General features: G+C 43.5%; 1 protein-coding gene and 1 long non-coding RNA gene across 7 annotated transcripts in view; one reads left to right on the top strand and one right to left on the bottom strand.

Annotated features, from left to right (window-relative positions):
- Nucleotides 1-27,324, bottom strand: part of FYB2 (FYN binding protein 2) — a 129,893-nt gene that overhangs the window by 15,132 nt on the left and 87,437 nt on the right. For 4 of the 6 annotated variants that reach the window (XM_045035903.1, XM_045035900.1, XM_045035899.1 and 1 more), the window contains exons 8-15: nucleotides 24,365-24,467; nucleotides 21,562-21,724; nucleotides 12,495-12,609; nucleotides 12,364-12,404; nucleotides 11,233-11,311; nucleotides 10,100-10,198; nucleotides 4,880-4,908; nucleotides 3,374-3,434 (exon numbers count right to left, since the gene is read on the bottom strand). In XM_045035903.1, coding sequence (XP_044891838.1) covers nucleotides 3,374-3,434; nucleotides 4,880-4,908; nucleotides 10,100-10,198; nucleotides 11,233-11,311; nucleotides 12,364-12,404; nucleotides 12,495-12,609; nucleotides 21,562-21,724; nucleotides 24,365-24,467 — 690 coding nt within the window. The remainder of the gene's footprint in view (nucleotides 1-3,373; nucleotides 3,435-4,879; nucleotides 4,909-10,099; nucleotides 10,199-11,232; nucleotides 11,312-12,363; nucleotides 12,405-12,494; nucleotides 12,610-21,561; nucleotides 21,725-24,364; nucleotides 24,468-27,324) is intronic. The other 2 variants (XM_045035901.1, XM_045035902.1) reach the window with 2 other exon arrangements.
- Nucleotides 23,695-27,067, top strand: LOC123379626. Its single transcript, XR_006584313.1, has 2 exons — nucleotides 23,695-23,833; nucleotides 26,576-27,067. It is a non-coding gene; the product is annotated as an uncharacterized LOC123379626 (long non-coding RNA).

Consider the following 27,324-nt stretch of genomic DNA (forward strand, 5'->3'; position numbering starts at 1 on the left):
GCTTGCTTCAGATTCTGTGTCTCCCTCTCTATGCCCCTCCCCAGCTCATGCTCTCTCTTTCTCTCTCAAAAATAAACATGAAAAAAGAAAAGAAAAAAGGAATTGAGGTATCATCTTCCCTCTCCCTTCTGCTACTTTCTTTCCACCAGTGTTCTATCTGCTACAAATGCCTTTAATAATTACTTTATGTGAAGCCAAACTACAGATTTACTCTATCACATGAAGAAGGTCTTGTTCAGAATTTGACAGGGCTGATGTGGTAAACATCGTTCATGCACAAAATATTCCTTGGGTACCTACCATCATCTAAGTGCTATATTAGGACCTGGATAATAGAGATGAGGAGGATGTGGTTTCTACCAGAGGATTTCACAGTTTAACAAAATCCACGTAAGTTCTCCCCTGAAATCTCTTCTCTCCTTCATTTCTTTCACCACCCGAGAACATTTGATCATCTTTCACCTGAGCGATCATAATGACATTCTAACATATGTATTACTTCATACTTTCTCTCCAAAGCATTCTGGAGAAGGATCCCTTTACTCTTCCTGAAGTGTAGCTCTGATTACATTGTCCTTTTGCTCAGAGTTTGGACTTCCTCATTTGGCTGTAGCGCAGAAGAATATCCTGAAAGGGCGCTCCCAGTACAAAACTACTAGACTCAAGTGTCTTAAAAAATTGCTACACTTTACCCTTAGAGTAAGTACTGTGCACAGTACCTTAGTAGCCCCCGCCAACTAAGCTGAAACCAGACAGCAGCAAGCAGTATGCAAGCACAAATGGCCAGTTTGTCCCGTGGAAAATGCTAGCATCAGCACCACAGTATTTCAGGAGATTGAACCTTAGGCCAAGGTCAAGGTAGGAGTTAAGACAGATTGTTATATTGGCATTTTAAAAAGCCAAATGCAGCTCTATGGCTATTTATTCAAGACCCAACGAATGAGGATATGGAAAACAGAAAATTAAAGGATTAAAAATATAGTAGGGAAATCCTAACTAAAAGAAAGTTCCAGTAGATATATATCAGGCAAATTAGACGTTAAGACAGAGCATCACTAGGAGATACAACATTGTGTAGTAGTAACTCTTTACTACTGGATTGGGTTTGAATCCTGTTTCTACACTTTACTACCTCTGTGAACTTGGGCAAGTAACAACCTCTATGCCTGAGTCTCTCTTCTGAAATGTTTGTATAATAATAGTATCTACCTCATGGGATGGTGGTGAAGATTGAATGAATACATATTAAATGTATATGACAGTTACTGACCCCAGTAAGAACTACGTATTATTTTTGTTATTAATAGTATTAGGGATAGAGACATCTACCATATGAGGAAGAAACATTAGGTTCACTATATTTTTAATTTTGTAAGCAACTAACAAAAGAGCCTCAGGATACATCAAACAAAACATGACAGAACTTTAGGAAGAGATTGACAAGTCTGCCATGTTTGTGTGAGATTTGAAGCTGTTTCTTTCAAATATTGATGGCTCCAACATCTAAAAATTCATAAATCTACAGATTTTAACAAGAGAATGATTTGAAGAACCTAAGTGGATTGTTGTACCAAACAATTAGAGAAGGCATATTTTTCTTAAGTGCACTTGGGACATTTATAGAGCTTAACTGTACATTAGGCATGAATCATGTCTTAAAACATGTCAAGGCACTGATAGCAATTACTTTCTCAGGGTACTAATATCTTTTTTTAATGTTTACTTTTGAGAGGGGGAGGGACGGGGAGGGGTGGAGAGAGAGAGAGAGAGAGAGAGAGAGAGAGAGAGAGAGAGAGAGAAGAGAAGAGAGGAGAGAGGAGAGAGAACACAAGTGGGGGAAGGGTAGACAAAGAGATTCCCAAGCAGGCTCCAAGCTGTCAGCACAGAGCCTGATGCAGGGCTGGAACTCATGAACCATGAGATCATGACCTGAGCCAAAGTTGGATGCTTAACTGACTGAGCCACACAGGTGCCCCTCTGTGTACTAATATCTTACTAACTACTTTTTCAGAGCACCAGGCTATTAAGATGGAAAGGACACTGGAATAGAGAGCATGGGCACAGACCTTCAGACATGGAAGCTTGGTATGACAAAGATGGCATTGTATATCCATGGGGAAAGGTGTAACTATTCAATTAATCATGCAGGACATTTATCCACACGTAAGAAAATTTAATTAGATTGATACTTCATTATAGCACCAACACACAAAACTCAGTTCCAGAGACGTCTAAGGTTTAAATGTAAAAGGCAAAAAATTCGGCAGTTTTAGAAGAAAATATAGGAGGCTATCATATGATCTTGGGATAAAGATTTCTTCTAAAGATGCCAAAGGCAACACTCAATTGCTAAATTCAAGTACACTAAAATGAAAAATTTCTGTTCATTAGAAGACTAGGAAGAATGTTGCAAAGTCAAGCTACAATGGGGGAGAAGGTCTCTGCAACATATATAACTGACAAAGGGATGATATCTAGAATGCATTAAAAAAATCTATAAATAAATAAGAAGAAGACCATCAATGCAATAAGAAAACAATAAAAAGGTATGAACTGGCCTTCGATAGAAGATATGAATGGTGAATATTAAAAGGGGTTCAACACTTAGTATTTTATACCCACAAAATTGGCAAAGTTAAGAATTCTCTCTGTGCTAAGTGTTGGTGAGAATGTGGATCAACATTCCCCTTACAAACAGCTGGGAAGAATGTAAATTGGTACAACCACTTTGGAAAATAAGTTGGCATTTTCTTATAAATTTGCATTCCCTTCGGCATTTCTCTTCCCTTCTGACTATCTGCTAGGAAAATTCTAGGACATATTCACAGAAGACATAAGACTATTCATAGCAATAGTGTTTTTAAGTACAAAAAAAAAAAATTAGAACCCTAAATGAATCAAGGATAAGCAGAGGAGACCTTTCTTTTCAGTAATTTAGTTGAGGGGGAGAGGACAGAAAACAAGTAGCTAGAGAGGGGGGCATCGAGTTTCAGGATGGTTTCTTTCTGGTTAGATGGTTATTCTGTCTTTGAGGATAGAGGCTCCGTCAAACACTGCTCGCTATCCTCCGTGTTGCCTTGTACATAGGAGGTTATTAAATCAGGGTATGTTGCATTAAAATGAGTTTCAAGTCTCTAGATTCAAAGGCAAGAAACAGATTCCAAAGCTCCAGTGACTTCTGAATCACCTACTACCATTAGATCACCTACATTATTCACTGTTTTCCCTTCTTAGTGAGGGGAGGGACATCAGAATCTGACTTTTTATCCAGTTTCTAAGGCTCTGAAGAGGTGGCCCTCTGACCATATTTAACAAACCATCAGGAAATGGATTAGGTATCAGTAGGGATGACCAATGAGGTAAAATGACTTACCTGTATTCTTTTTCATTTATATCGACGTTATCATAGATAATAACTTCCTGAGACCTAAGTTCTAGGGTCAAGACACGAACAAAATAGTCCACTATTAGGTATGGCTCATACAAATTTCTGGGCTTTCCGAATTGTCCACAATGTCCACCATTATCCTTAATACCCAATTATCCAGGTGTCTCCCCATGTCTGTTTTATCAAAATCTGATCATAGAACACAGGCTGGAAGGATCAAAGAGCAAAAAGAATCTCCATTTGGGGAGAAATTCAATTAAGAGATTAAAAAAATAGTGGCATGCCCTAGTATCTCAAATACACACATACATATTTATGTCTTTAATTTCATGCATGTTTTCAGAAAATATGAGTTGCTGAAAGGGTCATCTTTAGAATAGCTCCCCATCATCCTGGAACTAGGCAAAGATGTTTTACTTCTAGAACAGTAAGAGGGCTTTTCCAAAATCCTGGAAAAAGACAGTTTAAGTAAAATATTCATGTTTTTTCCCCCCTTAATTTTGATTTCAAATCATTGGTAACTGCTCTTCTATAATAATCTTGCATAAAATTGAACCTTAGTGCATAATTGGACATTTTCAGTTTGGGATATTCACATTCCTTGGTGCTTTACATAGAATCCCATGTTTAAGTGATTCACCACTTGACTGAGTTTGAGACTTTCTAGTATAATAATTTCGTAATTCATATTTGATTATTCATAAATTTGGCTGCGAGTACAATGCATGTCTGTTCTATGTTGGCTTTTTGGATTTTTACGTGGACCAAGGAAACTTGGGGGGGACCTATGATTTTACCAGGCTTATTTATATAACCTTCACTTGTTATTTAGTACAGCAAACTCATATTTCTGAAATATAATATACATTTGAATTGCCTAATCAGAGTGAAATCAAAGTACCACCATGGCTAAGGCTTACAAACAAAAACCAGCAAACAACACATGGCCTTCTTACTGGCAGATTCAACTCACTGTACATGTATTGAGATCATACTATGGATCAGACAATGTACTAATCTGTGCATTATTGTTTTTATAGCAAAGAATATTCCAGTGACTCATCCTTGATTCAGCTAGTCAGTGCACTGCAACTTGATCATGTCCAACTCATTAGGTCTTAATTAGGGTGATTTGGCTGTCAAATCCTACAAGAGCTGTGTGGTATAATGTAAAATGCACGAGCTTTGTAATCAGAGAAACTTGAGTACAAATCCCAGATCACTAAGGTATGGATATGGGTCCTAGAGCTTCCTAAAAAGATACTATTTTTCTGGGATTTTAAGAGGCCTGGTATATAGTAGGCACTTGAGAAACGTTATCCATCTTCCTCAACGTAAGTTATACTGTTGGATAAAATGTTGTCTTTGATCTTTATGTCTCAAACTTTCATTAACTATGGAATGAAGGAAGGATTACTACTTCTCTTTCCCTGCCTCTGAATATGCCAGTACTGAGTAGTTTTGTGCCAGTAATAAGTGAATGTCACTTACCTAAATCAGGCAGCGAAATGGAAAATGCACTGTTGATTGACAGGAGACACAAAAGGGTTAAGGAAAAAAGCCAGGTTCAGAAAGATTAGCTGATCCATCTCAAATAACATATTGATGACTAGGTTTCTTGCTGCAAGTGCATCTAGGCAAAGATGTGAAGCAAACCTCTCCTGTAGCTTTGTTCTGACCAACCGTCCCCCTGCTTCCACACCACCATTTAAAAATGAGCTGATGTACCCCCTGGGACCACCCGTAGTTCCCTCCCCTAACTAGACAACTTCAGGCTCTGCCCTGTCCATTCACAAGATCCTGTTTCCACCTTCAAACCTTCCAAGATGCCCATCAAATACAGGCCTACCTTGTTTCATTGCAATTCACAGACACTGAGTTTTTGACAAATAGGTTTGTGACAACTTGCCATCAGCAAGCCTATCAACACTGTTTTTCTAAGAACATTTTCTTTTTTTTTTTTTCATTTTTTTTTTCCAACGTTTATTTATTTTTGGGACAGAGAGAGACAGAGCATGAACGGGGGAGGGGCAGAGAGAGAGGGAGACACAGAATCGGAAACAGGCTCCAGGCTCTGAGCCATCAGCCCAGAGCCCGACGCGGGGCTCGAACTCACGGACCGCGAGATCGTGACCTGGCTGAAGTCGGACGCTTAACCGACTGCGCCACCCAGGCGCCCCGCTAAAAACATTTTCTTAATGTCTCTGGATCATATTTTGGTAATTCTCGAAGCATTTCAAGTTTTTTCATTATTATTCATTATGGTGATCAGTGATCAGTGATTAGGACTCACTAAAGCTCAGAAGATGGTTAGCATTTTTAGCAACAGATTTTTAAATTAAGGTACGTACATTTTTTTAGACATGTTTCACGCTTAGTAGACCACAGTATAAACACAACTTTTATATGAACTGGGAAACCAAAAAACTGGACTCACTTTATTGCTAACATTTGCTTTGTTGCGATGGTCTGGAACCCAACACACAATCTCTCTGAGTTGCCCCTGGACATCCACTGTGGTGAAAGAGAACCACCCTCTGCAGACATGGGACCCCGCCTACATGTATGGTTAAGCCAAAAGGATATCTTGAGGGCACAATTCCAGGCCAGGGGGGGATGGGAGATAGCAAATTGCTAAGTGGGAGAGGGATATTTGGCCCGAGTAGATTGTTCGGTTACACAGTTAAGGAGATGGAAGGAAGCAGGGTGTGGTAGAAAAAAAAATCCACGTATTGTAAGCAATGAGTTTCAGTGCAGTCCGACGGGGACACTCACCACGGGCCAGACCCCTGTGCTGGGTATATAAAATGATCAGACACAGTTTCTACCCTGAAGTAGCCGGGCGTTTAGTGAGGGAGACCCAAAGTACAACACTGTGTGATAAGAACCTAAGATAGGAATGTCCAAAGAAACAGCACTTCTGGGAAAATCAGCTAACCTTTATGCAAGCCTTAGGTTCTTCATTTCTAGAGCGAACACCAGCTCCATCACACGGGGGAGTATTAGAGCTGCATGGGCGTACCTAAGTAGATGTGCCTGGGAAAGAGCTGAGGACGTTCAATGGTCCTTGCTGTCAGTGACTGTACAACCAGACCTGGTGCCATCAGAACAGAGGAGCAGCAGTCCCTGGGGTCAGAGGGAGCTGCATCTGACTCTGAGTTCTGCCACTTGTCCACTTACCTGTGCAAGTCACATAACTTTTCAAAGCCCTAAGTTTTCATCCGTGAAATGGAGAAAAGAGTTTCTTTCTTTTTTTTTTTTTTAATTTTTTTTTTCAACGTTTATTTATTTTTGGGACAGAGAGAGACAGAGCATGAACGGGGGAGGGGCAGAGAGAGAGGGAGACACAGAATCGGAAACACGCTCCAGGCTCTGAGCCATCATCAGCCCAGAGCCCGACGCGGGGCTCGCACTCACGGACCGCGAGATCGTGACCTGGCTGAAGTCGGAGCTCAACCGACTGCGCCACCCAGGCGCCCCTGGAGAAAAGAGTTTCTATCTCATCGTGAGTATTGTGAGAACTGGAGAGAGAGCACACGTGAAGCCCTTCACCCTCCCTGTCCTCAATGCCTAGTTAGCGTACTTTCTTGGCTTCTCCACTCAAAGGTTCCTAGCTCAGCAAAGCCTTTCTTAATGCCAACTCCATTCCTCTATTTTTTTGGGTCAGGGTGATGGTAGCTCCTATTTAAACATAGAAACGGAGGCTACAAAAAGTCTAGAACGATATTGCCTTCCTCTAGGTCATTTAACTCATTCATCAGCTATTTACGGAGTACCTATCATGTCTCACGCACTGTTCTTTATACTGGAGATACAGCAGGGGACAAAACCATGAGTGCCCTCATGGATTCTAGCAGGGTGAAGCAGATGCAACAAGGATTTTTATGTTCTGTCAACTAAGGAGAGAAGTGCAAGTGAACAAGAGAGAGCAAGATGAGGGGCCAGGAGGGCTGCAGGTGAGGGCTAGTCTGCCGTTTTTCGGAAGATGGTCAGGGAAGGGTTCGCTGATAAGGCAACTTGAGTAGAATCTGAAGGAAGGGAGGGGGTGAGCCACACTGTTATCTGAATGAAAGCGTTCTGGGAAAGGGAACGGCCAATGCAGAGACCGACAGGCAGAGGTGTGCTAGGTCTCTTTAAAGAAAAACAAGGAAGTCGGTGCATCTGGAACAGAGGGTGTGAGAACAGGTTTAACATCTAGTTCCCATGTAAAACTCATAGCAGAGCTGAGACCAGTTGGCATTTAATTCTTGGCTTATTTCTACCTAAACCAGACCATTTAATGACTGTCCTAATAGACAGTGTGTGTGTATCCGAGAGAAAGAGAGGGTGGAGAGCCTTACTCTTTTTCCATGTCACATTCCCAGTGTTGCAAAACCTCTCTCTGAAGGTAAGGTAATCAAGTAGGAGTTGGTGTTCAATCAAAAAGCTCAATAAACACAGTAATAAATTCTATCTTGTCCTGTTATATCTACACGTTATTAATTGAAAAATTAAGGCTGAGGGGCAGATTTTGCCAAAATTTATGAGAAAAATATATCTTATTTTTATTTGAGAGAGATAGAGGTGAGTTGGGAAGAGGGGCAGAGGGAGGGAGGGAGGGAGAGGGGGGAGAGAGAGAGAGAGAGGGAGAGCGAGAGAGAGAGAGAATCCCAAGCAGGCTCCATACAGTGGGAAGCCAGATGCAGGGTTCCATCCCATGACCCTGGGATCATGATCTGAGCTGAAACCCAGGGCTGGTCACTCAACTGACTGAGCCATGCAGGTGCCCAAGGAAAAAATCTTATTAGACCTTCCTAAAGATGAAACCTCTTTCTCTGCAGGTAGTAAATTTCTCTTTTATAGAGGTGTGCAAGCACAGATATTTGGCTTGTTAGAAGTTTCCAGAAAAGCTTTTGTACTGCATTAGACTAGATAATATGGATTTCTCTTATAACCCTGTGATTCTCTAACTTTAAGAAAAAAGGTTTCTCAGGAGTATTAATAGATGTTAGAAGACATGCACAGGATGTTAGGGAGACACAGAGGAGACACAGGTAATCCGGGTCTGGATAGAGAGGTTCAGGAAAGGTGTCCCAGAAGGGATACTGTTTGACCAAATGTTAAGGGAAGACCAGAACTCTGATAATCAAAGGAGGTTGGAGGAGGGCGGGTGCATTCCAGACCAAGGGAATGTCATGGTTAAAGCAAGGAGGCACCAATACCATGGCAGAATTACATCTGTCGGGTATTTATGTGGGATGGTAAAGGAAATCTGAGAGATGGAACTGGACAAAAAGGGAGCTTCCATAAAATATTCACTTGCCATAGAAAAAGCCTGGGTATTCTAAAAGTCATTAAGGAGTCACTGAATAGTTCTAAGAAAAAGGAAATGAGATTTGCATTAAAAAATATCAGCATTTTCACCTGGATCAATTTTTTTGTTAATGTTTATTTATTTTTGAGACAGAGAGAGACAGAGCATGAGCAGGGAAGGGGCAGAGAGAGATGGAGACACAGAATGTGAAGCAGGCTCCAGGCTCTGAGCTGTCAGCACAGAGCCCGATGCGGGGCTCGAACTCACGAACCGTGAGATCATGACCCGAGCCGAAGTCGGACGCTTAACTGACTGAGCCACCCAGGTGCCCCGCCTGGATCAATTTTTTAAGGGACCAGAGGCGTCATGCTAATCGTTTTTTGTCAGAAGCATCTAACCTGCCAGGGCCCGAGTATGCCTTCATGCGTAGGTCTAACTGACCACTGGAGCTCTACTTCCATGGTCAGGAGTACAATCTGTGAACAAGACAGTCTGTTGGATCTCTTGGTAGATCTAGATCCAGCAGACAACTGGACTAAAAATCATGTAACTTTCAGCTTCTATGAAGGACGAGAAAGTCAAGGTAGAGTAGTAATTCCATGCCAATGTATCTGGTGACCTTAGGGAAATTATCTTATTGTCCCCTGCTCTTATAAAACACAGATCTCTGTCTATATCCATTTCTACATATTAGAGAAGTGCCTGCAGAAACTGCCCACCCTCCCTCTCTTGTAGGCAAGAGGAAACATGGGCTGGGGCATGATTTGCCCACAACTGCACACTGAGTAAACGACAAAGCTGTAACTAGCATCCAGAATCCAGGCCTCCCATACTGCTGGCGAATGTGTAACCTTCTCAACCACTGGTAATTAGCGCGGAGATCTTGGAGGGCCCTTTCCAGGTCTAACACCTTGAGATATATGAACCAGTCAGCTGCAAAGTTCATCTCCCCTGTCTACACATTACTTCTCTCTAGAGATGCAAATTAGAATACAGAAGTGTAGACAGGTAAAACACTGAAACTCGCAGGGCCAAGAAAATATACAAGGACGTAATTAATAACACAATGGCCGGTGATAACAGGGATATATGACACAATGGCCAGTGATAACAGGGATATATGGCAACAAAATTACTTTCTGGACTTTGCTTAGGCTTTCCTCTCTACCCTTGTTTACAACCCTGTTTCATCATTTTTTTTTTTTTTCCAAACGGATGTTGTCACCTTCTTATTACTAGCTGTGGGTGTGGTTCATTCACAAATTGGAAAGAAGAGGCAGGTGATAAGCAGGCCTTTGGCTTTGGTTTCTGATACCTCCTGCACCGTTTCTGAGACTAGGAGGCAGAGCCACAAGGCTGACACTGCGAGTTCCCCCATGGGGGGGGGGGAACAAAAACAACCGCCAAAGACTTTTTACCTTACATTTTCTTTCAACTTGTTTTTCTTCATTTTAAATCTGTTCTTTTCTTTCTTCAAGAATTTCTGCAGTCTTTTAAGTGCTTCTTTTCCGTCTAAGCTAAGAGGAATCAGAGGATACAAACAACATGGCATTTGAGAGAGTACTAGAGAAGGAAGAGGCTCATTCCAGAACACGTCCCACTCCAGGAAGCGAGAGCAAATGCCTCATCAACCTCTGTGCTAGTCTTATTTGTTTAGATGCCAATATGAAGTAACACACACCAGTCAGCTACGAAGGGAATTATACTTCAGTACAAGCTTCATCCACCGCGAATGGTCTCTATTTCGTACATGTGAAGCAAGAGCTTCCTTTCAGAGAAGATGACTTAGGGAAAGAATAGTTTACAAACTATACTGGAAATACAGCAATTGTGGCTCCTGAAATCCATGTCACCAACTTTTAATTGACTGACTGATATTACAACAATGGTGGTACATTTATTGCCCAGTTAATGATTAAAATTCTTCCAAATATGCTCTTGGGTTTTTTTAGGGGAGCTGGAGAGGGAATGATACATCCACACCATCCCACCCAGCATGGAACACTACTCCTCCCTCCAACCCTTGAACTTCTTGCTTTTGACCGTTGCTGTTTTCATTTCCACAATGTGCCCTCAGTAACTGAAGTTGACGAATAAGGCCCATTTGAACAAATATTCCCGATAACACTGAATTCTTAGATATTAAATTAAGTCTAAATGCCAGAGACAGTCTTCTTAACTTGCAAAGACACAAATTAAGTCATGACCAGTGATTTCTTTCCGCAAATGCTATGATAGGGCCGAAGCGAGTTTTATTACTATTTACTTCTCCCTTTGGACTTAATTCCTAACACGATATTACAGTTCCCTACTTGGAGAGATGGGCGTTTTCTTAAGAGAGAAAAGCAATATGATTAAAGATTCTAGCATATGACTGTACACAATCCCAAGTCTCTTATTCATCACAATTGCAGATTAAAGTAGCTTCTCTCTACTCATGATGCAAATCCTAAGGATGACACAGTCAAAGGAAGACGACTACTTCTTAAAGTCTTATTTTCCTACAGCATCAATACTATTAGCTACAATGCTAAGAAAGAGAGGAACTCACTCTATTTTTGGGTAGTTGCCTTTTGTTTTGTAGACCTCTTCATACACTTCTTCACTATTTTCTTCTGGAATTAAAAGAACTGTTTTCATGTATTACAATGACAATAGCTCAAATTCATATTTCACCAGAAATTATTGGATACCTATCATGTGCTAGGTACACTTTCACATTAGGCACGTTTTTAAAAATATTTTTTAATGTTTATTTATATTTGAGAGAGAGAGAGAGAGCAAGCAGGAGAGGGGCAGAGAGGGAGACAGAAATCTAAGCAGGCTCTAGGCTCTGAGTTGTCAGCACAGAGCCTGATGGGGGGCTCGAAGGGAGATCATGACCTGAGCTTATGTTGGATGCTCAACAGACTGAGCCACATTTTCTTTCAAAGTTTATTTATTTATTTGGAGAGAAAGGGACAGAGAACCCCAAGCAGACTCCGTGCTGTTAGCACAGAGCCCAACACAGGGCTTGATCTCATGAACCGTGAGATCATGACCTGAGCCAAAACCACGTGTCAGACGCTTAATCACCTGAGCCACCCAGGTCCCTCAGGCATATGATAAAAATAATTAAACCCCTATAAAAGTAGGTACAAAATGAAAATTCATATTTGCTTCTCCCCTGATCCTAAATCTGATCTGATATAGTCAAAGAAAGCAGGTTTATCAACAGATTCCATCCTTCTACCCTCTTCCTTTGCATATTTTGTATATAACATTCAGAGTCTATAAACATCACATGCTGTGTTGGATGTTGGGGCAATAAAGGGGAACCAAAGCATCCTGAATAATCTTCCCCTTCTTAGCATGGCTTTAGCCTAGCCTAATACATCAGCTTAAGATACACAGATACAATTGAAGGCTACCCTGTATGGGAGGATTTTCAAGTTTAATTTTTTTTTAATGTTTATTTTTGAGAGAGACAGAGAGACAGTGTGTGAATGGGGGAGGGGCAGAGGAAGAGGGAGACAGAGAATCCAAGGCAGGCTCCAGGCTCTGAGCTGTCAGCACAGAGCCCCATGCGGGGCTTGAACCCACACACCGTGAGATCATAACCTGAGTCGAAGTCGGGCTCTCAACCGACTGAGCCACCCAGGCGCCCCCCTACCCACATTTGCAAACGTCTTCTTATACTTACCATCATCTGAAGCAAATGAGCTAGAGAAATCTGACCTTGTCCTGTGGGGAGAAGTAACGCAGAGACCATTAACCTGTTGTGTTGCACCTTTAAAGTCTTACCACACTGCTGAAGGGCTGAGATGCACTTACCTCCCTCTGCTGGGGCACTCAACATCGTCGTATGTCTCCTCTGAGATGGAGCGAGGCTTCCAGGCCCCCTGGCCTGGCATTTCTTGAGTGACCTCCAAGGCCTCCACATACCCACCTATAAAGAAAACAGGGAAAGTCCTGGAAGAATAGCTCATCAAGTGCTACTAGCATAAATGCATTCGCACATGTTGTGGCAGTGGAGGCAAGAATAGGAAAGGCAGATTTCATCAACTAAAACTGGATTACAATCTTGATGTGTGTGTTTCTTCAAACCATTTTGCCTTGCAGAGACTCAGTTATGGTTCTCTGAAGTTGGGATAATAAAAACACGGACTCTTAAGTGAGTGTGGCAAGGATGAATACGTATTCATGAAAGGTGCTCGTTACCTAGTGACCAGTAACTCCTCCCTCTTCTCTGATGGCTCTTCTCTAATCTCAGACCTCAGATGGTGATATCCTCCAGGTACAGCCCTGGGGCTTCTCTCTCTTCATAAATTTTTTTTTAATGTTTATTTTTTTTAATTTTTTTTAAACGTTTATTTATTATTGAAAGACAGAGAGAGTCAGAGCGTGAGCAGGGGAGGGGCAGAGGGAGAGGGAGACACAGAATCCGAAGCAGGCTCCAGGCTCTGAACTGTCGGCACAGAGCCCGACGCGGGGCTTGAACTCACAAACCGCGAGATCATGACCTGAGCCGAAGTCGGAGGCTTAACCAACTGAGCCACCCAGGCACCCCTTTAATGTTTATTTTTGAGAGGGAGAGCATGAGAGCGAGTGGGGGAAGGGCAGAGAGAGAGGGAGAGGAAGAGGGAGAGAGAGAGAGAGAGACAGACAGACAGACAGACAGACATAGAATCCGAAGCAGGCTCCAAGCTCTGAGCTGTCAGCACTGAGCCTGATGCGGGTCTCAAACTCACCAACTTTGAGATCATGACCTGAGCTGAAGTGGGATGTTTTACCGACTGAGCCACCCAGGTGCCCCACTCTCTCTTGAAATTTAGATGATCTTATCCAGTTGTGTGGCACTTTTCTCTTCAAATTTCTTAGACCAGTTGACTGAGCGAGCACATTAGCATTTCCTTACTCCTTAGTGATGGAATTAGCCAGAAGATGGGGTGCCAGGTTGAAAAATGTACGGGGATTGTGGGCGCAAGTAGCGAGCCCTGTTAACTGCAGGTGCTGATTTCACAGAGCTATACACTTGTCATAATCATAAAACTGTCATATTTTTATCAGTTGGCATAGTTTGATATTTCGAGTACGGGTGATTCAGAACCATTTTCACACATGAACTGTTAATCAGAAAGAAGAAGTGATACATCTGAGAAATAAGCAAGAAGCAAACGGACTTGTGTCAATTAAACGAACCAAGTAACGAAATTTTAACCCCTGGTAAGAAGTCAGCATGTTCGAACCCCAAACTGTCTCAGGCACGTCAGCTCCTAGAGCCGTCACGTGCTGCTTTTCCATAAGAGGTTAGCAGCAAGTTTCTCCCAGCACAAAACAAAGATGCTGCACACACAGGTGCCTAACTCCTAGTTCAAGACCGCTTTTTTTCTTTTTTTAATCCTTCCTTTTGGCTGCGGCAAATGTTAAAGTTTATGGCTTCCTGGGGCGCCTGGGTGGCGCAGTCGGTTGGGCGTCCGACTTCAGCCAGGTCACGATCTCGCGCTCCATGAGTTCGAGCCCCGTGTCAGGCTCTGGGCTGATGGCTCAGAGCCTGGAGCCTGTTTCCGATTCTGTGTCTCCCTCTCTCTCTGCCCCTCCCCCCGTTCATGCTCTGTCTCTCTCTGTCCCAAAAATAAATAAACGTTGAAAAAAAAAAAAAGTTTATGGCTTCCTCTTAAAAACACAGACAGCTCCCAAATTTACATCTCTCACTTAGACATCTTTCACAAATTCTAGATTCTCCCTCACCCTTCACGTCACTCCCATTTGGTTGTCTAAATACATTATGTTCCAAACCAAACTCAAGGTTTCTTCTCTGCAAATCTGCATTTCCTGAGGTCGGTCCCAGCTAAGTAAACAGTGGCAGCTCGTCCTTTCTGTCGTTCGGGTCCCAAACAGGAAGACGTCCTTGATTCTCTTCTCTACTTGCAGATTCTATCCTGAATCCAAGCACGGCTCAACAAGTCTACCCCGCCCGCTCCTCCAAGCTCCCGTCCTTTCTCTCTCACGTTAGTACCACATGCTCCTAACAGGCCCCTGATTGATCCCTTCGCATTTCTTCTTTCACGACAGCAGCCAGGATAATTCTTTAAATGCAATCAGATCACTCTGTTCTTGTGCTCACAGCCTGTCATTTGTTCTTAAAAACCTGTCAACGTAAATGTCAAAGTTCTTGCAATGGTCTATAGAAGCCCCCACGCTATCCGGCCCCTTGTCATGTCTCTGACCTCATCTCCTACTACACTCTGCTCCAGCCACACCCCTCCTGGCTGCTCTGCCCCCACACCCGGTAGGCTCCTGCCCCAGGATATTGGCACTCCTTCTCCCCTCTCCCCCGGAACATTTATCCTAGATACACATGGCTCTCCTCATCTACGTTACAGCTTTGAAGTCACCTATGACTACTTAAAAAATCCCACTTCTACCTCTCCTTGGCTTTCCTGATTCTCTTTCCTTGCCTTATCTTTTTCCCTGTAACATTTACTGCCATTCCATATAGTGGATATTTTATTGTTTATATATTTATGATCTGTCTCCTCTGATTAGAATGCGACCTCTGTGAGGATAGGAATTTTTATCAGTTTTGCCTACTACTATACCCCCAGCCCCTGGACCATAAAAGGCACTCCAATATTTTTTAATATTAAATGATTTGAACGGATAGGTCTTCTAACAGAAGTGTTTTCTGTACTGAATTTTTAGTTACAGTGTACTGATATTTTAAATTTTCTATCCAGTATCTCATTACATACTTGTTATTTGTTCTTTTTTCTTCCCCTTCATCCTCCTCTTTCTTGACTGAGATTTCTTCTCTTTATTCTTTTTTCTTTTCTATTTGTTTGGAAGTTTCCATTTGCTTAGAAGTTACCCGAGTATGTTTTCAATTTTACTTCTAACACACAGGAAAAAGCACACATCCTAAGAGTACAGCTCAATGGTTTTTCCCAAGTTGAACATAGTCATGCATGGAGCACGTATTTCAAAAACCTAACACTGCCAGTGCCCCCCCCGAGCCCCTCCCACGCTCGGTTCTGGTCGTCATTCCTTCTCACAAGGGTAGCCACCATCGTTAACGCCTAACACATGAAGTAAATTCTGCTTGTTTCTGAACTTTTATTAATGGAATCATTCAGAATGTTTTCTTTGGTGTCGCCTACTTCAATACTCCGTGACATTCATCTGTGTTGTTGCATATAGTTGTAATTTGTTCCTTCCCGTAACTATTCCATTGTGTGAATACACTACATTTATTCATTGTACTTTAGATGGACACGTGGACAGTTTCCAGTGTGAGGCTGTTATAAAAAGTTCTGCTATGAACGTCTTGTATCTGTCTTGGTAGACTGAAGGATGCATTTCTATTGGTACAAGAACAGGCACGGCGTTGCCTGTCATAGGCATACGCCGGACTTTAATAGATACTGACTGCCAGATGGTTTTCCAAGGTGAGTACCCCAGTTCACAGTCCCAGCAAGTGTAGGAGAGTTCTAGCTGCTCCACAGCTTCACGAACACTTGGTATTTTTAGTCTTTTTTACTTTATTTTTTTTTTAAATTTTTTTAACGTTTATTTATTTTTGAGACAGAGAGAGACAGAGCATGAACAGGGGAGGGTCAGAGAGAGGGAGACACAGAATCCGAAACAGGCTCCAGGCTCTCAGCACAGAACCCGACACGGGGCTCAAACTCACACACCGTGAGATCATGACCTGAGCCAAAGTCTGACGCTTAACCGACTGAGCCACCCAGGTGCCCCTAGTCTTTTTTACTTTAGCCATTTGGGGTGGGCAGGTAGCGATACCCCATTGTAGGTTTCATTTCCATTTCCCCACGACTTAATGAAGAGCTCTTTATTATGTATTTACTTTTTGAATATCTTCGAGTGAAGTACCTGTTCAAGCATTTCCTAATTTCATTTTTCTGATTTCTATTCTTCTTAAGTTTATTTATTTATTTTGAGAGAGAGGGGGCCATGAACGCATGTGCAAATGGGGGAAGGGGCAGAGAAAGAGGGAAAGAAAGAATCCCAAGCGGGCTGTGCGCTGTCAGCATGGGGCTGAAACTCACAAACTGTGAAATCACGACCTGAGCCAAAATCAAGAGTTGGGTGCTTAACCGACTGAGTCACCCAGGTGCCCTTGATTTTTTTTTTTTCTGGATACAGTGACGTTCACAGAAGCTTTATATATTCCATCTGAGTCCTTTGTCATATATCTATATGTACAGATCTCTCTCTCTCTCTCTCTCTCTAGATATCTGTGTATCAAATAACCTCTTCTACTCTGCGTCTTGCCTTTTCACTCTGGTATCTTTTGATGAATATATCCTAGCTATGCTCTTCTAAGGCTAACGTAAATTAATACTACAATTAAAAACCTTAGACTGCTTTAATTGTGAGTTACCTTCTCGAAGTATGTGCTATTAATGTTCAGTATTTTTTCCCCTCTCTCCAGTTTTATATTCTTGGTGTTTTTTTTTTCAGTTGATATTTTTGGTCAGCTTTTTTCTTGCATCCAAAATTCTCTATCCAGGATTATCTTCCTTCTGCCTGAAGTATATGCTTTAGAATCTCCTTTAGAGATTTCATTTGGTGATAAAAGTCTCTTTTTGTCTGAAAATACCTTAATTTTTCTTTCACTGTTGACCTGCATTTGCACGGGCTGCACAATTCTAGACAGACACTCAGGATCCTTCGGCTGCACTGTATTCAAGTTACACACTCTTGTTGAGAACTCAGCAGTCAGCCTGCTTGTTTCTTTCTGGGTGACTGACCTTTTTCTTTGTTTGCTTTGAAGATATTTGAAGATATTTTCTTATTCTTCAGTTTCTTTAAGATCTAACTAGGTGTGTTCTTTTATTTATCCTGCTTGAGAACTTTGGGGCTTCTTCATCTACAAACTGATTATCTTTCCACAATTCTAGAAAATGATGAGACATTATCTTTTTACTTTTTCCACTTTCAACTCTTTCTAAGGCCCCTTTGTAGAACTCTGACTTGATGTTACTTTTAAGATTTTTTCTTTTATCCTTGAGGATTCTTATCCTCTGTCTCATTCTTTCCTATCATTCCCTACGGACTATGTTGGGATAATTTCTCTGAATGTATCTCCTAGTTCCTTAATTTCCTTTTCACCCGTGTCTAATCTGATATCACTCCCTTTCTATATCACTTTATCAAATTACTGTTTATCTCTATCAATTCTGTTTGTTCCCTGTTCCTATTCTTTTTACTTTTTAAAATATACTATGATGTTTTGTATTTAACAACTCTCATATCTGTACTATCTTTCAGGTTGGTTCCTGTTGTCTGTTGTTCTGCTGGTCTCCGATCACCGTGACTTGTTTGCTTGTGTGTTTAGTAATTGTGGCCTATGAACTGTTAATTTTTAAAAGGATACATTGGGGAATTACTTGAAACCTAGGATGGAAGGAGGCTGCGTCAAAGAGGATTTTGTGTGCTTCCAGCAGTGATCTGGGAGGGCTCACAAGGTGATACACATTACACTAAATTGGGTTTCCTCTGGACCACACACATAGTAGTGGGGATTTGAACTGCAGGTGGGCAAGACGATCAGCTCATGGGAATCTTTTCTTTTTTTTTTTCCCTTCAGCCAGCACCAGGGTCAAAAGGGACACGTTTCGGCTCCCTGGGGTTTAGGCTTTGTTAATTTTGTTTTCATCCCCAAGAAGCAATACTTTTTTTTAGTTTGTTCGTTTTTTTACAAGAGGCCTATTTGCATAGGAGTATAGAAAGACACGCCATTGTCTTTTTCTTCTCAAAATTTTCTGTTTTCCTGCCCAGTCTCCTTGACTAAGCATTTTATGCTATTGAAACAAGTACTGCAAAGAGCCATTAATGGACCCAGCGACTCCCTCTGTGCTTTCACGGCCTGCGCGTTATGTACAGATTACTCAGCATAATCTTCTTTGCACTGTTTTCTTCACGGCCTAATCCTCAAATCTATAGTGACTCCTCGTGGGCAGTCCATAATTGCGTGAAAACAGCTTTCAGCCCCCTATTCAGGGCTCTCCTTTAACTCTCTTATTAACTTCAACTTGTCTTCCTCTCCTGTTTTTTTTTTTTTTACTTTTTTTTTTTTTTTTTTTTTTTTTTGCTAGACTCCAAATCCAGTCTACCCACTTCTCAAGGCATGGTTTTGATTTTATGCCAACTCTGTGCTTTCTCATGTGTCATTAATATCACCAGAAATGTCTTTTTTTCCCCCCTGTTGTCACATTTATTTTTGGAAAAAAAAATTTATCATGTTCGTAACATTTGAGATCTAGCCTTTTATAACACATTTATAAGAACACAATACAGCATTTTAAACTATGGGCAGAGTCTCATTCATTCTATGTGGACATAATCCTTTGAGGTCCTGACGTTATACAGGAGTCTCCTATTATAAGCTCACTCGGGGCAGGCCCCGGGATATAGCTCCTGTCCTCTGCGTAACACTCAGTCAAAACAGGGGCTCAAGGGATTCGGAGCTCAATAAAAACCCTCAGGCCAAGTGTAGCTCTGGCATTCACCTTCCAGGGCTCCCGGTTCCTGCAAATATGCGGATGCTTTCTTTTTATATCAGTTCTGTGATACTTTAATACATCTTCCAAAAATGTAACCTTTACTTGTCTTAGTCGAGACAATTATTCGGGTTGTCCAATCTACCACAGTCGCGCTGAAGTTGGATTTCTTCTTTTATTCCTTCCTTTCACAACATTTTGTCGGGGGTTCTCCAGTGTGCAAGACACTGTACCAGGTTGCAGAAATACAGAGAAAAATACCACATGGTCTCTGATCGCGTGGTGCCCACCGTGTACCATGGGAGACAGACACATAGCCCATGAATTGTAACGTAAGGGATGCTCTGCTTTTTTTAGATGAGGAAATAAACGAAGAGAACACTAGTTGAGCACACTAACTAGATACTTTATGTGCATTGACAAATGGGCCTTGGAAAATAAGGCGTATTATTCCCATTTGCATATGAAAGTCCATAAACTTCCCAAGGTTATGGGATTAGCATACAGTGGTCCTGGGTCCTAGAACTGCTTCACTCTACAGCCTAATGTGGAAATGTGGTCATTCGGTTGCTGTTTTCATGTGATGGAATCAGAAAGGAGGAATTATGTCCCTGGAGAGCAGGGAAGAGGAGGATGGACTGAAGTAAGGGACACCTCAGAAGAAGTGACTTTTAAAAAAAATTTTTTTTCTTTAATGTTTATTATTTGAGAAAGAGACAGAGAGCATGCAGGGGAGGGGCAGAGAGAGAGGGAGACACAGAATCGGAAGCAGGCTCCAGGCTCTGAGCTGTCAGCACAGAGCCCGACCCGGGGCTCGAACCCACAGACCGTGAGATCACAACCTGAGCTGAAGTCAGCCGCCTAACCGACTGAGCCACCCAGGCGTCCCAAGAAGTGACTTTTAAGACAGATCTTTCAACGTTTATTTATTTTTGGGACAGAGAGAGAGACAGAGCATGAACGGGGGAGGGGCAGAGAGAGAGGGAGACACAGAATCGGAAACAGGCTCCAGGCTCCGAGCCATCAGCCCAGAGCCTGACGCGGGGCTCGAACTCACGGACTGCGAGATCGTGACCTGGCTGAAGTCGGACACTTAACCGACTGCGCCACCCAGGCGCCCCTAAGACAGATCTTGAAGGATGCCTAGGACATCAGGAGGTAGAGAATTAGGTAGAGAATTCCAGACAGAGATTGGGCAAAATTACAGGGGCGTTTAAACACGTGACTTGGGAAATACAGAATATAGCAGAGTATGCAGGGATGTGGCCAACGAGTCCAAAGGCAGATTTTAAGGGGCCCTGAGTCCATCTCGTGATCACTGTGTTTTTATTCTTCTCATAACTGATGTGTAACATGTGAAATGTCAGTGGTTTGCCATGGTTTATTGGGCTGGAGCGGACATCGGTTTTGTCTACCTGCTATCTTCTTTTTCTCCCCGGTAACAGCCCTTTCCTTTTGTTTGGGAAATCCTTCAATCTGAGTTACTCAGTTGTGGTAGAAGTGACTCTGCCCCCAGCTCCAGGGGTGAGTTTATGGCACAGGCTGGGCCAACCACAGCATCGTAGCTCCCATTCGTGATGGCTGGATCAGTGATGACATGTGACCCAATCGGAGCCAGCAAACCCAGATCTGGGCCTTTTCTCCTAATGGCTGAGAAGGTTACAATTTCTAGTGTTCCCCTGGGGTTCCCAAGAGGATAGGGTATAAGCCCGTTAATGCTAGAAGCCATCTCGCCTCCAGAAGGGTAGGATTTGTCTGAAAATGGAGCCATGCCAGAGGGGGAAAAGCCAAGAGGAGAAGAAGTAATATTGAGTCTTTGTATTCTATCTGCAGACGCGGATCCCGCCATGGCCAGACTTTCCTCAAAGTGAGCCTCTTTTTTTTTTTTTTTTTTTTGCTTAACACAATATGATGTGATTATTGTTACCTATAATCAAGAGTCTTGACTAACATGAAGTAAAACACAACCTAAATAAAGTCAGCTAATGATATCATACTGTGTCAATTATTTTGGCCCACAAAAAACAACAGGAACTGGCAGAAACACAAAGTATTTGCTGAGCACCTATTATGTGACATACGGTCAGATCTGGCCCTGACAAAACCCCTGTGAGGTCCACAGTATGAGCCCTTTTTATGCATGAAGCAACACTGCAGGAATATGAAGTTATTTCTTACGTAGCCAGTAAGATTTGAACTCTGGTCTCCTTCTACATCCAGTGCTCTTTCCATGATCTGCATACCCGTGTCACTAGGGCGAGTTACCCGGTACATAAGAGATGTTCAGTATTTATAAACTAATCTACAATCGTGGACACGCACAACTTTAGAATCATGTGGTGACGGTGAAGAGAACCAGGAAGAACACAACTTACCGTGGCTTAAGGAGTGTCTGGCCAGCTTTGGGTCATGGGGGCGGGGCTTTGTCTGGACAGCGATGATGCTCCCAGTGTCCTGTTTCCCGGGCAGCGGGCTCCTGCTGCCTCCGTGGACCTTCATCACCTTGTTTCTTCCCAGCATCCCTCCAGAGGCAGCTCCCTAAACGCACGCAACAGGGAGAGTGCTGCTGAATTCGGATTTACCTGCTCTGTGTTTCACTGACTTGTGCTGTTCATTCATTCATTTCTCACGGATGGCAATGATCTCTTATGGTACTGAACGCAGCCTCCCTAGACTAAGTTTCACAAGGATGCATACGATGTCTTTGGCTCGCCTCTGAATGGTCACTGAAGGCCCTGCACGGAGGCAGCCCCCACCCCCGCCTGGAGGCAACCAGCATGAAACACAGCACTGACAAAGCAGGCTCTTCCTATATTTAATCTCACCTCATCCCCATGACACCCCATTAGGAAAACATTAGTCCATGCGATAAAGAGTTTAGAAAGGTTAAATAACTGGCCTCTGGTCTCACAGCTAATAGTCAACCAGGGCAGGGCTTGAGCTCACAGCCCCGTTCTCTTGACCACCGAGGGATGCTGTGTTCCTTCGGCCTGACATTTCATCTTCCCACCTGCCATTTTTCTGCTCCTCCTCACTTCCTTTCACCCCTCCTCCCTCCAGGGTTTGTCAGACACCAACGCTGAGTTCTGGTGATTGATACAACGGGCAGGGTGGCCTCTACGGCCATCACGGAGACGATGCACAGGAACAATTAAGGTACCACGGGGCCAGCGCTATTTACAGTTGTATTGTTCACTGAGACGGAAGCAGAGGAGGGGAGGTCAGTTCTCTAGGCTGGAGACAGGGTGGGGGAAGACTTCCAAAGCAGGTCTTATTAAAGGGTATTTTAAAATGTAAGTAAGAGATCGACTGAGGGGATATAAGAAGACCCGATGCGCAAATCAGCACGAGCAAAGCCACGGGGGTCTGGTCAAGGGTTAGTGTCCTCAGACCAGAGTATGGAGGCTGACGCTGAGGGCGGAGTGGAAGGAAGAGGGGAAAAAAGAGATGTGAAAGATGGGGACAGAATGAGGCTGAGTGATGCAGGGTCTTGTGGGCGAGGCCGCCTGTGGGCTCCACTGAGCCTCGGGCAGCAACCCGAGCGGATGTGCATTTCAGAAAGATCTGGATGGATTACCAGGGAGAGGCCCTGGAAGGACCAAGGGGAATTACAGCATTTCTGGCCACCTGTCAGACGACAGTGGGAGAGGAGATTACGGTCCTTCCGGCTGCAAGTGGGAGGGAGGCTTGACCAGGACAATAACCTCTGAGAGTAACTGGGAAAAAGCTGACGTATTTAACAGATATAAAGGATGGGGTCTCCCCAGGTCTTGGTGGGACGTGGGCAAACTCAAAGGCCAGTACCAGGAGGGGCATTCTTTTAAGTCACACAGCCAAGAATGAAGTTTTTAATGGGGGAAAATGACAGGGAAGAAAGTCAGTTTCACACACGTGCCTTCCTTCGTGGAACTTCGTGGAACTGCCTTCCTTCGCTGTGGCCCCTAATAAAGTGGGGCAGGGCTCCCCTCGGGCTGTCCTTGGGAATGCTTCCGAGGAGGCTTGGTTTGAGCCACAGATTATGTTTTTACTGACTTACCATTTACATCTGACCCCGAACACCACTGCTACTCCACCCACCACGTTTATGTAACGGAATCCAAACACTTTTGATTCCCAAATTCAAATCCACTCTCAGAAAGCAGGAATATGTCCCTTTAGTGGTGGCCCGACCCCAGACCCCATACCTGGTCGGTATCCCTAACCTTGCTCCCCTATTGCCTTTTGCATGCTCCTGATTAACCCCTTCCTGACCTCGGCCTCCTCGCCCACTTACGGGCTTGCCCTCTGTCCGGCCTCACATGCAACGCCGCCCCCCTAACTCTGGTCCCTGCCTTTCAGAATTCGTGACTTATTTCTTCCTTGAATTACGCTGCTTTGTGACACCCTGTAAACACACAACCCGGCCAGCCTGGGTCTCCAGGCCCACGACACCGACAAGCTGTTGGATTCACCCAAGCCCTGCAGATGGAACTGAAACGATCTGAGGTCATAAGGTAGGCACCTCTCAAATAGGTTCTTAGAATGTTCTGAGCGGTACAGCTGCCGAGGTGGTAGCAATTGTCGAGGCCTCTGACCACTCCAGCTGTTCTGAAGGGGACAGTGTCAAATGGATACAGAGATATGCATATAGGCGATATTTGCGGACAGGTAATAACTAACAACACCTTTCATTTTTATGGTAGCTTAGGGTTTACCAAGCACTTTTACGCACATTACTTCTTTTTATCATCACTAACGAGACAGAATCAGGATGGGGCTGAAGATAACTGGGTACAGATTATTTCTTTTTCTTTTCCACATGAGATGGCCTAGCTGAGAAAGGAAGTTGTTTTAAGCCGGAGTACACGCCTGAAGGAGGCCCCTCCTCCAGCCTCCTTCTTTTGCAGGGCAGAGCACCCGAATGGCTGTCCCTTTATGTCTTGCCCCCAGGGCACTTGGCTGAATCCACACTGGTCCCAGCCCGTCTCCTAAGGCCTGCTTCAGGACTACTGAGTGGAAAATCTAAGGCTAGAGCTCTGTGTTATGGTCACGTTCATTTCTTTGGTAAAACACCCAACACCCGCTGCGTCTTCTGACTCTGGACAGCTGCTGTCACAGCCTCGGAAAGGTCCCTCCATGAACTGCTCCTATAACATGGCTGGACTGTTCTGTTGGCCCGGAACCCTAGAACACGGATACCTCGAAAAGACGGCTTGAATGTAGATCCCTTTCTGGTTTTCGAGGTTCCAATTCACACAGCTCCTTTTCCTTCTCTTTTTTACCTTCATCTTCATGTGTAGGGCTTAGAGGTGAAGAGATAGCAGGGAAAAAGTCAGGTTTAGAGTGTTTAGATCACAGTGTGCCCCTCCACCCCCCGCCCACTTTAATGAAATGAATGGAAAAAATGAATTTAAACAGACATCAATAATCCCTCTTCTCTCCCCACCTTCTTCTAAGATGAGGATCAGGTCACCCATTAGATCGTCTCGTTGAGTTTCCATCTGCTCCAGTCAATGCCAGAACGAATCCCTGCTTAAAATCTCCCTAGGAACTCGCCATTGACTATAGGATAAAATATAAGCCCACTGTGATCTTACCGCAACCTTTCTTTCCAACCTCGTCTCCCTCTGCTCCTTCCCTCCACTTTTGCTCTAGACTCTCACATTCCCCAAACCTACGAGCCTAGTTGAAGCAGTTCTTCCTTTTATCTTTTTAAGTTTTTTCTTTTTTTTTTTTTTTTGGCGGGGGGCGTCGGGGAGGGACCCCAAGCAGGCTCCGTGAAGTCAACGCAGACCCTGACACGGGGCTCGATCTCACAACCATGAGATCATGACCCGAACTGAAGTCTAGAGTCCGATGCTTAACTGACAGTCACCCGGGTGCCCTGCAAATCTCCCTTTTTATTTACTATTTCCCTTATCAGACATGCCTTCCACGTCTTCTATTGCTGGAAAACACGGCGGCAATTTGTTCTCAATGTGTCTGAATTTCTCCGAATCTTACCTCCAAGAATCCTTTCCTGATTCTCCCAGTCCTACCTTCTTATCTGCTGCCCCAATAACGTGTCCTTCCATCTTGTACCTTAACCCATTGTCTATGGATCTGCCTCCAGTTCATTCACTTTGCCTTGTAAACTAACAAGTTACAAGGAGGCAGAGCTCTGTGATTTCTGTATCCCAGCACGAGTGCCGTGTAATCCATGGTGGCAATAGCACAATCCTGGCACAGAGTGGTACTTAGTACTCCCGAAGGAAACGAATGACCGCCGTGCACGAGAATACAGATGGCAGCTGCACCGGAGGGAGTGTTAAGAGAGGCAGGGTGGACGGTGTCATGAAGAACCGGGACAGAGGACCAAGGGACAGAATGCTGGAGAACATCAACACCCATATGAGAACTTCTGCTTCTGGCATAGTGAACTAGATTTACAGCCACAATTATATGGAAGGCAGAAGGAGAGGAGCCCTCAAAGAAAATCAGAGAGGGGCCACCACGGGAGGAAAAGCAGCAGAGAGAGCGCTGTTCTGAACGACAATGGCAAGAGTTTTAAGGAATTTCCTTCATGCATCTCCTAACTGAGCACTCACGCCCACCATTAAGGCCATATGCTAGTTCTGTGATGATCAGGGGCTGTGAAGGAGGCCTGGGTTCTAATCCCCACCATCCCCCTTTCTGAAAGTCTAAGACTTACCTGCCTAAAAAATCAAATTTTTGTATCATTTATAAATGAATGGTCACAGTGCCAATCTCCACGGTTACCATGAGAATGAAATGTGATAAAAATGTTGAAAGCCTAGCACTGTTCAGAGCACATAATGGGCCCTCAATAATTGTCGGTGTACTTTTCTTCATGGAAGCATTTGCTACGTCAGAAGTACCTGATTCTCATGTTCTCACCGCACACTGCTGGTATTTCTCCTGAAGCATTACCTGCCTTGTTGACATTATGTCCTTTGTAACCTATCTTCCTGTCCCTCAGGCCCTTGTCTGGTACTTTCTACACAACTGGACCTCCATAAATGGTTATCAAATCCAATTCGATATTGTGACTTCTAGGGAGACTGTAAGGAAATGGGGTACGTTATCCCTGCTTTGAAACTTGTAATTCCCCCCGATCTATAGTATAAAGTCTAAATCTGTGCCATCCAACAGTGACTACTATCCAGGTGTGGCTCTTGAGCACTTGAAATGTATCAGGTTCAAAATGAGCTGGAAGTATAAAACATATTTGGATCTTGAAGACTTGGCATGAATACAATACTATAAAATACCTCAGTATTGATTACATGTTGAAAGAATATTTTGGTATACTGGGATCAATGAAATACATTGATTTCACCTGTTTCTTTTTACTTTTTAACATACGGCTACTAGAAAACTCTTAAATGACATCTGTGGTTTGCCTTATAGTTCCATCGGATGGGGCTGGTCTAAATGGCAAATAGACAGCGTGGGCCCTCCTGGATCCCGCTCTGTATGTGCCCCTGGCTTCGTTCCTGCTGCTCCCACACTGCACCTTATGCTGGGGCCTGATCTTTGTTTGTGGATTCCTGGACCAGCCTCACTGTTGAACAGTATGTCTTTGCTCCTACTTTTCCTTGGACATTTTCACCTGGCCAATTCCTACAGGTCTTTCAAGAATAAACTCAACTGTCAACTCTTCAAGAAAGGGTGCCCAGAGCCTCATCTCTGGGCTTCTATAACCTCGTAGCAGTGATTATATTATATTGCAAAGTCCTACTTATGTGGTCATCTGCCTCCAAATAGCTCCTGACCCCCAGCCATTCTGGCCTCCACTCCCGTCTTGAACCAAAGGCAGAGAATATATTCTATTCATTTTTGTGCTGCAGAATCTAGCGGCATCTGAACAGAGGTAAAGCTCAATAAACATTGAATGAATCAGGGGCGCCTGGGTGGTGCAGTCGATTAAGCGTCCGACTTCAGCCAGGTCACGATCTCGCGGTCCGTGAGTTCGAGCCCCGCGTCGGGCTCTGGGCTGATGGCTCGGAGCCTGGAGCCTGTTTCCGATTCTGTGTCTCCCTCTCTCTCTGCCCCTCCCCCGTTCATGCTCTGTCTCTCTCTGTCCCAAAAATAAATAAACGTTGAAAAATAAAAAATTAAAAAAAAAAAAAGAATGAATCATTCGACATGTGCTTACC

The sequence above is a fragment of the Felis catus genome, chromosome C1 (genome assembly GCF_018350175.1).
Source record: "Felis catus isolate Fca126 chromosome C1, F.catus_Fca126_mat1.0, whole genome shotgun sequence".
NCBI lineage: Eukaryota > Metazoa > Chordata > Mammalia > Carnivora > Felidae > Felis > Felis catus.